The following is a 13,582-nucleotide window of genomic DNA, read 5'->3' on the forward strand; positions in this document are numbered from 1 at the left end:
GAATTCGGCCATTTCCTGCGACCTTTCTAATCAATACGGTGTTTCCACCCACAGAACTGTCACTCATTCAATGTTTCTTGCCCTGATCTGTGTAAACTCTAAAGACTGGTGTCCAGAGATCAGCAGCACACTCAAACCAGCCATTCTGGGACTATAAGTGCCTCGGGTAAAAGTTTCAGAGGTCAGACTTGATCAATTGGATCTTTAAAAAATAGTAAATAGTATCTGAAGCGCTTAAATGTGAGTGTGAATAAAATTATTATAATTAATACAACTATAATTAAAATTATTACAATTACGTTTTCAGATTTGACAAAAAAAAAAAAAAAAAAAAAAAAGCCAAAACTATTTATAAAAGAGTACATGGTTAAATTATACAGTTACAATGGGTACAGAATAACATGGTCCTTTTACACTGTTCAGATTGAATAAGCCTGAGCCCAATGTAACCTTAGGATTTGAGTTTGTATCCAGTCATAGACAGATGCCCACTAGATTTTTGTTAGCATTCTGGCTAAACTCTAGAGACTGCTGCCTCGGTCTTAAAATACTTAAAGCATTCACTTTGCTACCAAAAGCAATGTTAAAGTGACTGATCACAAATGTCGTTTTTTAAGATTAGGTTAAATCAGAAATCCCATCAGCACAAATTCGGCGTTCCCTGTTTAGAGCTATAAAACATCTGTGCGCTTCTCTCTGTCTTGTTCTTAGATTACATGAAGATGCCTTTCTCTCGTATCTGAAGTAAAAGTCCCATGGTGGGGACAGGTATTTCAGCAAGTCCCCAAATACGGCTCATAACAGCGTACATAAGTGCCACTATTTTGGAAAAGTAGCACAACTACACAACTTCCACACACTCCTTTTTCAGCAGTGTATTGTGAAACACTATACATTGAGCTAATAATGTGAACTCTTTGATTACCTTATTAGAGACACCCTCGACTACGTCAAAGTACACAGTGAACTACAATCTCACCACCCTGTTCCCATGGCGGTGTTCACAAAAAAACACCGGCTACAATGACATTTATTTTCACGCAGCCCAGATGATCATTTTTACGAGTCAGAACCGTACGATCCTGTGAATAAACTGAATAAAATTGCATCGGAACACAGAAAACAGCATTACAGACTTTTGTCACAAGTCTCATGGACTGAAATGGCCTCTCAAGAAAGGGACAGAGAGAAACCAGGCCTCTGGTCTATCAATAGTCTGCAGATGACAGTGTGAAGCTCTCACAGGAGCGGAGATGACATCAGTCGTATGTAGGTTCCCTACTTTAAAGGATTCGCAGGGGAACAGGTGAGTGGCATTGCATAACTAAAAGAACCAGGACTCATTTACTTTCATTCATGTGCTTTTCTCCAAGCCTGGAGAGAACATGATAAACCAATTCGATATGAATCTTGGAATAGGAAGGGGAAAAAAAATTGCAAAAAATTAAAAGCAAAGAGAACTAATGCATTAACTTTTTGACCCTGGAGATATCTACAAGAACATCCACATTTAAGAATCTGCCTAAATAATCAGGATTCCCAAAACAAACAAGCATTCTTTTAGTTAAGCCATTTCATAGATATATTTAAACTCTTTACCCACAAGCACCCATTTCTCAGGAATGGTCTTTTAAACTAATCCCCAAAGTTACAATACTGGTGTGGAAAAATGGAAAAAACAAAAAATGTAGGTTTCTAAATGACACTGTTTATTTCCTGCTTTCTACAACACACTCTGTTTTTTATTCAAAGTCGTTCAGAGAATGAAATGTTCACCGTAATGGACACCGTAATTCACACTTAACTGGAGACACAGGGAATCAGATGACAAATAAAAAAATAAAAAATAAAATTTCATGATACAGGTTAAATATGCTAATGTTCATCAAACAAATGAGAATGAAAAATTAAAAAATCATCCATGCTATGTACAAAAAGAGGGTCAACTTTTTTTATTTCTTGGAAATCTCACATACAGAAAGTCAGGGTTGCTAAGCAGCACGTGTGGCTCACACCGTCTCTCCCAGGTCTAACACACGAAATTTGTCCAGGTTATAGAAGCAGGCTTTAACCACTCGACCTCCAAAATACCTTCCGTTCAGATCCACCACGGCTGAAAAAGAAAAATGTACACACACACCCAGATACAGGTTATACGGCACATATCCACTCACATGCGTCTGTAAACAGGAACAATCGTTTACAACCTTAAGTAACCCTGATATTTTACATAAAAGAAAATAAATGATATATATTTATTATAAATACAAAAGAATATTCTTCAGTATAAGCATGAAGAACAGCTTTACACACACACTGTTGTACTTCACTAGTTGAGATTTATTTCTACTCTTGGGATTCAGTTCATCTACGAGCAGTTCAATAGGATTTAGGTGCAGTGATTGCGCAAGCCGTTTCACACCAGATAACACTCCAGTCGACTGTTTGCTCTCTAAATAGTGCTTACAGAGCTCGAACGTACGCTTCGGTTTCTTTATTGTCTCGTTGTATGGTGACGTTTGTTCCAATGAGCCGCATTCCAGACGGAACTGCGTGGTGTTGAAGTGTGGAACGGTAGCCATGTTGGTTCCGTTTTCCTTTCAAACGGAAAAACAACCCCAAACTATTAAGCTTCCACCTCCATGTTTGTCTTTGCGTGTGAGGCAGTCTGTTAACGTCATCTCTCTTGTTCTCCATCTTACACAAGTTCTTTTCTTAAAGGCAGAAATGTCACGTTTGGACTCATCTGTCTGAAAAACTTAGCTGTCATTTACTGTGTTTTTGCATTTTACCTTGTATGTTGCAAAAGATAAAAAACGAACATACATGTGTCTCAAACACCATAAAAGACTGGGTGTTTCCCAACCTTTCACAGGCTCTGTACTGGCTCAATAGCAACAGCTGGATCACATAAGACTTGTAATAATCCAAATATAATAATAAACAGATTCAAAATATTAATCAAATAAAAATGTAATTGATCAGAGTGAAATTTCCTTTTAGAAACGTATTATTAACCTTTATGAAAGGAGCCTCAGGACAAAGGATTTTCCATTCTTAGTAATATGAGGGTTTTTTGTTTCACGTTTCATCAATGAAAGGAAAATAAAGAGAGAGGAGCTGGTGAGGGAATGATTGTTTATAGACACTAAAGGCAAGTTTAAACAGGAATTTGTCTCCGACATTGTTTCTCATGTGAAGCAAATATAGATAGTTAAAAATAAATAAATAAATAAATAAATAAATAAATAAATAAAATAAAGTTGAGCAAATTAGACACAAACATATCAGGAAATATTATAGGGGGAAAAAAATATGGTAGTAATGCAGCAGTCAGTTCCTTCTTCTGACTAATCAAAATTGCCAAATTCTCCAATCCGATATAAAATTTACACAGGATTTTCCCGATTCTTAATATTTATAGATGAAATACTGTAGCTGGACAAGTATATATTTAATTAGTAACCAAAATGTACTTATTGCAAAGCCTTTTAAATGCTCGAAGAAATCTCTGGAAGCAGAATTATTACTAAAATACTAATTAAAGATAACATTTCCTGACTCCTTTTTTCCATAACCCCAGGAAAGACAATATACTTCCTGGCCTTGTGTCCTGTGTCTGACACCTTCACGCCACAGAAATGACTGTTCATGACCATTCATTCCTAGAAGAGTGCAGGTTGTATTGTTTATAGACATTACAGACTTCTGACCCTTAAGTGTGTCATGTAAAAGGCATCGTTCCGAGTCTGTTGTAATAATTCCGCAAATTGAGACGTTTATCATTGAACGTTCTATTTTCTGGAGAGACGTCATCCGAACGTTACTAATAGACGGCAACAGAGCTCCATGGTGCATGTCGAAGCAAATGAATGAATGAATGTATAGCATGAACTGGTTTGTCAAGGTTAGGGTCAAGAGAACAGGAGTCTGCAGGGAATGTGATGTAACTTATTACAAAAGGATATAAGAGAGACAAGGAAAATGATGAGTGAGAAAAGACATGAGGGACCTCATTTGGAGAATACCACTTATAGACATACCAAAAAAAAAAAAAAAAGAAAGAAAAAAAGAAAGAAACATAGAAAGGAAAATGCTTACCTTTAATGGCCGATTCGACCCGCTCAAATTCCAGGAATATTCTCACCGCTTCGTCATCTGCCACATCCGAGATCTGAATACACACGCAGGTTGATTATGATTATAGATGACAATTATACAGAATACGTCAATAAAAAGAATCACTTCACAACAAATTTTGTTTTGTACCAAATGCGTTTAAAAACACATTCTGTAATTGTACGTCAATGGATGCAATTTGAAATATGCTTTATGATTGTACACAAATGAATGTTGAAAGTAGATTGAAACATTTCTTTCAAAGATAAGAGCATGCTATCTATGATCTTGCATGCAATTGGTGTATGATGACATGTTTGTTGTGTATCCTGACAAATATGTTAACACATTTCCACATTTCCCTCTTTCGAATCTTATGATTGCTCCATTTCACTAGTAGACCATGAATTTAAAATGAAGTTTTTCGTTTTTCACTTTGAATTTTTTTTCCAACAAAATAAAAATAGCTTTAGGGCAGTGGTCCCCATCCTTTTTTTGCGTCACAGACCTGATTAATGTCAGACAATATTTTTCACGGACCGGCCTTTAAGGTGTGGTGGATAAATACAACAAAATAAAATGATATGACCGGCATAAAAACTGGTATTTTCTAAATATAATAATAAACGTGAATCCACTATGTTGTTTTTTGTTGATTTTGCTCGCTTGGGGTTTTTAATTTAGCGGTAATGTATTATGTGTTAGCGGCCGGAGCAGCTCCTTTAAAAAGGTAGCGAATGTTGGTAAGACATGTGACCGAGGCATCATGACATGCATCAAGAGTGAGTCATAGACAGATGTGGCGGAGAAAATCCGGTCATTTTCCAAAATAAAACAAACAGAACCAGATAAATAAAATTAAAAAAATCTAAGTTATTTATTCTTTCTGTGCGGCCCGGTACCAATTGACCCACGAACCGGTGCCGGTCCGCGGCCCTGGAAGTTGGGGACCACTGCTTTAGGGCATCACTTTTATTTTATTTTTTTGCAACATATTATTTGTGCAGAAAATGAAGCACTAAGCTGGACGCGAGTTATACGCATGTGCTCCTAATCGGACTCTAAACAAGTTGAATGGGATTAAATGGTGATGTGCAACCCGTGGCTCTGAAAGCACTCTTTCACAGTGCAAGTTTTATTTTTTATTACAATCTATTTAACTTGTACAAAATAACTGCGAAAGGAATTTCTGCAGCAGCGGGCAGGAATGGGATTTTCATGCAAAGTGAGCCTGAAGTGATAATGGTCCATTGAGGCAAAAGAAAGTTTTGAGAAAGGCTTTTCCCAGCTTACTGTACAGTTGATTGTAAAATTAACTAACAAAATACATTTGTCCAGACAGAATGTAAGTGCACTCACTCGCATCAGCTTTCTACACACAAATGACCAATCGCTCACCTCAAAGATAACACACTTGATGACTTTGCCGTATTTCTCACATTCCTCTTTAGTTTCAGCCTCTAGGTCTTCATCCACCTCTCCTCTTCCCACCATGTTCTACAAACACACAATGTAACCTCTTCATTACAGCATACAAAAGTTGGATAGATAGATAGAGAGATAGACAGACAGATAGATGTTAAAATGAAAGTGCACCCTCTATGGGTCATTTTGGATTTTTGGGTCACTTTGGAAATCCCAGCCACACCAAGCTGCCACCTCTGGTCGCTCTGGATAAAGGCAGCCACCAAATGCCATAAAATGTAAATGCAAATGTTATGCAACACTATGAATTCTATATTTTTACTAATCCGGACATCTTATAATTTCAAAATAGAAATACAACTTCAGATGAACAACACCATATTACACTGCGTCATTACTTATTACAAAGACAAAAGCCAGAATGATGAAATCATGTGTGGTAAAAGTTGCACATAATTCAACTGCTTGTAGAACCACTTTAAGCAGGAAGAACCTGAAGCAATGGTGTTCTGTATGACTATCAATCTCTCACATTGTTGGGAAAGAATTCTGGCTCAGTTTTCTTAACAGTGTTGCTTCAGTTCATTGAGGTTTGTGGGCATTTGTTTCTGCACAGCTCTCTTTAAGGTCCTGCCACAGCATTTCAGACGGGTTGAGGTCTGGACCAATGCAACACCTTGATTCTGTTCTTTTTCAGTCAGTCTGCTGTAGAGTTGCTGTCTGCATGGGATCATTGTCCTGTTGCATGACACGATTTCGGCCAAGCTCTAGTTGTCAGAGAGATGACCTCATATCTAACTCTAATATACTTTGAAAAAATACAGAGATCATGCCCAGCTCAATGGCTGCAAGTTGCCCATATCCAGTGGCTGCTAAACAAGCCAGAAACATCGCCCATTCACCACCGTGCTTGGCCGTTGGTATGAGGTGTTTGTGCTATAATGATATGGTGTATTTGGTTTTCTCCAAACAGGGCTTGTGCATTATGTCCATGCCACTTACCCGCAATAACACCACCTTTGTAGGGCACTTGAGGATCTCAGTCAGGGGGTTGACATCATTCTTCTTCGCGTCTGCTAACGAAAGAATGCAGCAGGAACGTTTTTTACATATTACAGTGCAACTGTTCCTTCCAAAAAGAAGAGACAGAAGCTGAGTATTGAGTATTATGAAGTTACTGAGCAACTCAAAAACTATGATGATGAATTTGAGCTGTAATATTAACAGCCTGCTACAATGGCTTAAAACTGCAATTATAGTGATCGTAAAACTATTTAGAATGGACATTTGGTGGCACCCAGATAAGGATGGGATTCCTTTTGAGGTTTCATGAGGTTTTAGCCTCATTATTATTATCTATAGCAAGTATGATACAAAGTAATGACTTTTGGATATCTGCATGGGAAAAAACAAAGGCCTGATGTGTAGCTTTGAGTGTAATGCACTACAGAAGCCAAACCTGCTGCTGCTGGAATAAAGCCAGGCACGTCAGCTGCATTTTGACTGGATACTCCGGCTAAGAAACACACAGACACACGGAGTCCACAAATAATTAAACCTGAATATTATTCCATTGAACAAATTAAAACAGAACTATAGTTAACCAATTTTTTTTTTAATAATGTGTATAACAGTAAATGAGTGTGATTAGCATGATTAGTGTGTGTCTGACTGAATGTGTAAGCTCACGCTTTTCTGTCGAGTCTCCGATGATGATCTTCCCACCCCGTTTGCTTGTTTTTTCCACTGACAGAGCAGTACTCAGGCCCTGTTCATGCTTGCCCAGGCCCTGGCCTTCCCGAAAGCCGTATTTCTGCATAATCTTGTGAGCCACAGTCCCCCTGCAGGAGACAAGCACGCACACACAATACATCCATTGTCAAGCATACACGGTGGTCTGGAAAATAAATATCGGGTGATCGTGATCCTTGCTAACTGCGTTTACCCAAAGGTTGCCACATCCTACTTAAACTTTCATTAACCTACAAACTTCTGCCTCGTGTGTGTGTGTGTGTGTGTGTGTTTTTTTAACGGACTGCTAGAGTTAAACTCAATGTGCTTAAAGAGCAGGGTTCCAATTGTATTTAAATAAATAAAAAATAAGCGTATATAATTTCCAGCGTTGCTACCACTGTCTATGTCTTATCTATGTCCTTATTTTTTTTTTAAGATTCAGGTCTCCTGACCTTCTCTGCTCCTGGAGCACTGTATCACTACTGACCTATGCTCTGAATCCAGCTTTGGATAAGCGAAAGCATTTTATTGCGCTGTTCTTTTATGCTGTACAACATGTGGCAACATGCTGTCAGTGTCTTGTCAAGAGTCAGGACAAGACGTGTCTTGTTTAACTGCCATTGGGAAAATGATTCACGTTGCATTCTCTACAGATCTCTCATTAAGGATTATCTAATGATGTACTGTACATGCTATGCTCTTCTGCTTTTATTCTTTGTTCAAGTATTCATGAACATGTAGCATTACAAGTTGTAAAATGAGGCAAGAACAAGCAGATAAGATTAAGGAATAAGCAGTGGCACTGACCCCATGTTTGCCAGGAAGGAGCTGGTGGGTCCCGGAGGCGAGCGAGGTCTCTCAGAGTCCTCAAAAACAGGAGGCGGGATCGCTGCTTTGGACCGCTGACGACTTTCATCTTCATTCGAGTACAACGTTGCTAATGAAATCAGAGAATTTCATTCACAGACTCAATTTCAAACTGACTGACGCTTGCAAACACGAGCGCTTCGTTCTGCTTTCTGTTATCACTTTGTCAGGAAACTCAAATATAGAAACTATAATATATAATAATACAAACACACAGCAAAAGGTTGCTGGATAAGATGGTGAAGACAAGAATACAATGACAGGCGAGTGATTTTTTTTTTAACAAGTAATGACAGTCTTTAACATCACCATGACATCCAAAACCACTACAGATGCTCCAAGTGGCAAAGTGACATAGTACAGTTTGAAACAGTGTTCATGTGTATGTTCACTTCTACAGTTTATAATTTTGAAACCTTTGCATGATTTAATAAGAAAGTAACAGGTAACTACAGCATGCACTAAAACACAAAGTGAGACGTGTCCGATATTAGCAAACCTGTACGGCATATTTACACACTACAACTGTACACACACAGATGAAACATTAACTATAAAATTTACTTACAGTCCTTCTCGACTAGAGATGATGGAGGTGCAATTGCGGCTCCTCCCATATCTGTGTGCAAACAAGACAACAATCAGAAATAATACATACTGGCTGAAAAGTAGAATTGTGTTCAAGAACCACCTCTGATTATACGCCTGCCTACCTACCTAAATATCTACCTATCTAGCCACCTACCTACCTAAATATCTACCTATCTAGCCACCTACCTACCTAAATATCTACCTATCTAGCCACCTACCTACCTAAATATCTACCTATCTAGCCACCTACCTACTTACCTACCAACCTAAATATCTACCTGCCTACCTGAATATCTATGTATCTACCTACATAATTATCTACCGTTTATATCAAATCAGACGCATTCATTTAAAACATTCTAATGCATTAAAAAATGCACTTCTGTGTTCTGAGCTGCACGGCATCGGGAGAAAAGCTTCACAGATGGTGATTTTTAAACGCACGACGATGCCAAAAGAAAAACTCCCGAGAGAAATTGTTGTGAAAGGAAGGAGGAAGACAGTGAACAATGACTTTCTTGGTAGGCTACTGTTTAGATTAAAGCCGTGTTACAGACACTGTCTTTCGTTAAAGCCTGTGTAAAGGTTATTAGTTTCAGTCTAGACTTATAGACAGGTGCGGCTTATTTATGTTCAAAATAAAAATCTTTGTCAAATTCATGCGGCTTATATATAGGTGCGCTTAATAGTCCGGAAATTACGGTATATATCTATCTATCTACCTACATATCTCTCTATATACCCATCTACCAACCTAGATATCTACCTGCTGACCTATCCTTCTGTCCGTCTATCTATCCATCTGTCCATCTATCCATCTGTCCATCTATCTATCTGTCCATCTGTCTATCTGTCCATCCATCTATCTATCCATCTATCGATCCATCTGTCCATCTATACACTTATATCTACCTACCTAATCATATACTTATCTATCTATATTTCTATCTACCTACATATCTATTTATCTATATACCTACCTACCTACCTACCTACCTACCTACCTACCTAAATGTCTATCTATATAGCTACCGACCTTCCAACCTACCTAAATATTTACCTAATAATTTATTTTTTTATCTACCTACCTACCTACACACCTCTGATGATCTGCCTACCTACCTACCTAAATATCAACCTATATAGCTTCCTACCTACCCAAATATCTACCTACATAACTAAATATCTACCTACTTACCCAAATATCCACCTTCCTACATTAATATCTTCCTACCTACCTAAATCTACTTCCCTATCTATCTAAATATCTACCTTCCTACCAATTTTTTTTCGTTCTTTGATTGTTGGAGTATTTTGAAAAAAATCCAAGTAACTGTCCTCTTTTTTGAGATCATTTCCTTACAAAGGGGATATAAAAAAATTTATTAAGTGAGAGAAACACAGTGTAAACAGTGCAGAAGTTTTAGGAAACACCCACTTCTCTTCCTCTTCTCTTTCTCATAGTCCTCTTCTTCATCAGACTCGGCCTCTGCAGGGAAGCGAGAGAAACCGCTTGGTGCTCCTCCTTCATGACGCTCTTTACGCTTCCTACAAAAAAATAAAGAAATAAAAATAAAGAAACACACCAGACATGACCTGTGAAATAACAATCTCCAGTCCATAGGTGTGGGTTGTAAGATTGTTGTTGCGCATGCGGACGTACTTCTCCCTCTCCTCGATCTCCTTCTGCCGCTCCTGCTCTCTCTGCCTCTGCCGCTCTTCTCGCTGACGTTTTAATACTTTCTCATAGTCGTTGGGAAACATGGGATCGTACTCGTCAGCGAGCGGAATCAGGACATCGCTTGAAGAAAAGGCGGCAGGTGCAGGGTCCTACCCCACAAAAACACGTTAAGTTAAATGCATTAAGAATACTAACATGATGATGTTTGACAGACCTCAGTGCCACAGTGTAAAAAGCTCTAAATAAAGAATCCTGCACATGCGCTTGACCTGCTCGCTTCTCACCTTTAACCCTGTTGCTGTGTGTGGAGGCGTGTCTGAGATCTGTCTGTCATCTACACTGCTTCCCCGCTTCAGATCGATAACTGGAGCCAGAACATTTGACTGCCGCATCCTCTGCGTCTACAAAAAAAAAAAAAAAAAGATTAAATATATAGTTAAATAGAAGCGAAACGTTAAAATCATAAAATTTTGAACTAAGAACACATTTTATGGTAAATCCAAGAAAAAAAAATGTAAAAATAAAAATAAATGTACCGCACAGGCTTTTGCCTCATTCTTGAGCTAGATCAGCATTAAACAATTACAGGGTCATAATATATAAAAGCCAACCAGGTTCCAATATGCAAATGTCTGATTTATCAGAAAATATGGGAGAGCATTTGCAGGTCTCAAAATTCTAGGGTCAAGACTTTATAATGATAAAAGCATTTCTGCTGTTCATGTCATGCAGTTTGGTTTTGCCAATAATCAGCACCAAAAGAACTATCAGCAAAAATCCAAACTGATGGCTTGCATCCATTGCTAGACTGAGAAGGTCCACTTTTATTACGAGAGCGGCCTCTAGAGGCGAATCACTAAAGCCTTGTTAATATCATGTTTATATGAGACTGCTATATTATATTTATACATTATATATACTATATTAAATAATATATTCCTATTTATTTAATTTAGCACATTTTCATGATTCAGTACTGTTTTTTTATTTCTTGTAATAAAGTTGAGTACTATTTACATGGAGTGTTATTTTATCCAGTATCCATTTTAAAAACTATTGGTTGATTAATCGGTTATCTTTGAGTACGATCCAATCTAGAAACATGTATCGATAAAATCCACTATCAGTCGACCTCTAATGAATATCGCTTAGACAATTCAATGGCTTTAACGCTTTTGGTTTCATTTTTACGTTGATACTTAAGGTTTTTGAAATGTCAAAGCAAAACGTGGCATCAGTGAACCATTTTTTCATGATTCAATGATAGCTGGCAAAGACAGCCACATTTTCATTCCAAATGTCAGCCCTTTAATTGAGTCATTGCCATGCCAGGCAGTTTATTATGCTGTAAACGAAACAATTCAAGGTTGCGTTGAACACTGCTCAAAAACATACTCTGTAAATGAAGGAATAATTAACAAACAAATAACTTTTCTTTTTGCATGTTTGTGACAGAATTTATGAAATGATCCTTCCAAACCCTGGGAAACAATCACATACTTTAAGTGCATTAATGGTCCTCACATAACCATCACTAGAAGTTTTTATTTTATCCCGTTACCCTTTCATTTATCGACTCTCATCCCAAAAAAATGATGCACAAACCCCCTGTACCTTTGCCTGTGTCAGGGCTGCTTTCTTCACTTTAAGCTGCGACTGCAGCAGTTTGAAGTTCTTCGACCAGCCTTCAGTTTTCGCATCGCTGGTGGCAACCCCCAAATCATCATACAGAGACATGTTCGCCTACATACACACACACACACACACACACACACACAAAGAATTATGTAACGTTGAAAAATAATGTATCCAATTCAGTGAATTAAACTGTAGAAGAGTGTGTGTGTGTGTGTGTGTGTGTGTGTGTGTGTGTGTGTGTGTGTGTGTGTGTGTGTGGAGTCACTCTTTTTGAGGAACACACAGAATGTAAAGTTTTGGTGTGTTTATGGAGCTAAAGATTCAGAATAGTTTATTAATCATGTAGTGCAATGGGCACTTCAACAATGATAACTAACATTGGTTTGTTACACAATACTCACATGCACACATACTTTTTTTCTAGCTATAATTAAAAACCCCGAATACATTAAATATTGTATTAAATATCGAGCATTATTATACACATTTCCCCCATAACAATACAGCGTTAATGAGTCTAGCATTTAAAACTTAGCAATAGCCTTAACTAGCAGAACGAAAAAAAAAACAAGCAAACAAACCAAACAAGAAACAAATCAACAAACAAAAAACGACTCGACTTTTAGTCTAAGTAAAACAAATCCAAAATAATACAAACCAAAAGTCAGAGATCAAAATATTCCAGTAAATCGGAACACCATGCTAGCTTGAACAGCGCCTTCGCATTGTTGTCGCGCCAATACAACGTCATCAGCCGTGGACGCAAAGCCGACCGTCAGCTTTTACTCGTCTCTCTGTTGCCCTCTAGTGGTGAAATCTAACACTTACACAGGAGCGTTGATTCAGTTAATGACTAGGTGTTTTAACCTAAATATGAAACTGATGATCATTAGCATCTGCTTGATAATTGGTAAATCAAACACCTGACTCGAATCTTACAAAATCCCAGACGTTGGGCAAGTGTACACAGTGTGTGAAAGTGAGAAGTGAAAGCCAAAGGTGTGTGCTTATTATCGTTGTCATGTAGGAAACTAAACCCAGTCTAAAGTCCAGAGGCCTGTGAAACAGGTATTATTTTAGAATATATCTGTACTTTGCGCTATTCAGCTTTCCTTTAGATCTGTTTTTTCCTTCCTGACCAGTTGCTGAGTCCCTGCTGCAGAAAAGCACCCCACAGCATGACGCTGTTACCATCATGCTTCACTTTTGGGATGTTTTTGGGCAGATGACGAGCGATGCCTGATTTCTTCCAGACATTACTTTTAGAATTGAGGTCAAACAGTTGATTTTCTTGGTTTTATCAGACCCGGGAATCTTGTTCCACACAGACTGAGTGTCCTTCAGTTGCTTGGTAGCAAACTTCAAGTGGCCTTTCATGGGTTTTGCACTCAGGCTTCTGTATAAGCACTCTGCCATAAAGCCCAGATCGGTGGAGGCAGCAGTGATGGTTGTCCCATCTCCACACAGGTTCTCCGGAGCTCAGTCAGAGTGATCATTGGGTTCTTAGTCATCTCTCTTGCTAAGGTC

At 38.1% G+C, this 13,582-nt stretch overlaps 1 protein-coding gene and 1 long non-coding RNA gene across 3 annotated transcripts; one reads left to right on the forward strand and one right to left on the reverse strand.

Annotated features, from left to right (window-relative positions):
* Positions 1-371: 371 nt before the first annotated feature.
* LOC310719245 lies at positions 372-4,583 on the forward strand. The gene is made up of 2 exons (XR_014531412.1): positions 372-588; positions 633-4,583. It is a non-coding gene; the product is annotated as an uncharacterized lncRNA (long non-coding RNA).
* rbm17 (RNA binding motif protein 17) lies at positions 1,689-12,871 on the reverse strand. Of its 2 annotated transcripts, none has more exons than XM_083528606.1 (13): positions 12,714-12,871; positions 12,032-12,160; positions 10,702-10,818; positions 10,400-10,566; positions 10,175-10,284; positions 8,714-8,764; positions 8,086-8,215; positions 7,234-7,385; positions 7,004-7,060; positions 6,547-6,617; positions 5,518-5,616; positions 4,102-4,174; positions 1,689-2,113 (listed from the first exon to the last, which is right to left on the reverse strand). In XM_083528606.1, the coding sequence occupies exons 2-13, from the start codon at positions 12,152-12,154 to the stop codon at positions 2,010-2,012; spliced, it is 1,254 nt and encodes a 417-aa protein (XP_083384732.1). In that variant the 5' UTR covers positions 12,155-12,160; positions 12,714-12,871; the 3' UTR covers positions 1,689-2,009. The 2 variants fall into 2 exon arrangements, with proteins under 2 accessions (XP_083384732.1, XP_083384731.1); XM_083528605.1 differs by having other exon boundaries at positions 6,547-6,620.
* Between the last annotated feature and the right edge of the window lie 711 nt (positions 12,872-13,582).

Source organism: Silurus aristotelis (genome assembly GCF_946808225.1).
Source record: "Silurus aristotelis genome assembly, chromosome: 24".
Lineage (NCBI taxonomy): Eukaryota > Metazoa > Chordata > Actinopteri > Siluriformes > Siluridae > Silurus > Silurus aristotelis.

Excerpts from the sequence above, each read along its gene's own strand:
- rbm17 (XM_083528605.1), bottom strand. The coding sequence starts at position 12,154 with ATGTCTCTGTATGATGATTTGGGGGTTGCCACCAGCGATGCGAAAACT. Across the intron at positions 10,285-10,399 it reads GAGATCGAGGAGAGGGAGAA|GAAGCGTAAAGAGCGTCATG; the intron begins GTACGTCCGCAT and ends ATTTTTTTGTAG. Across the intron at positions 7,061-7,233 it reads CGGAGACTCGACAGAAAAGC|CCGGAGTATCCAGTCAAAAT; the intron begins GTGAGCTTACAC and ends TGTGTTTCTTAG.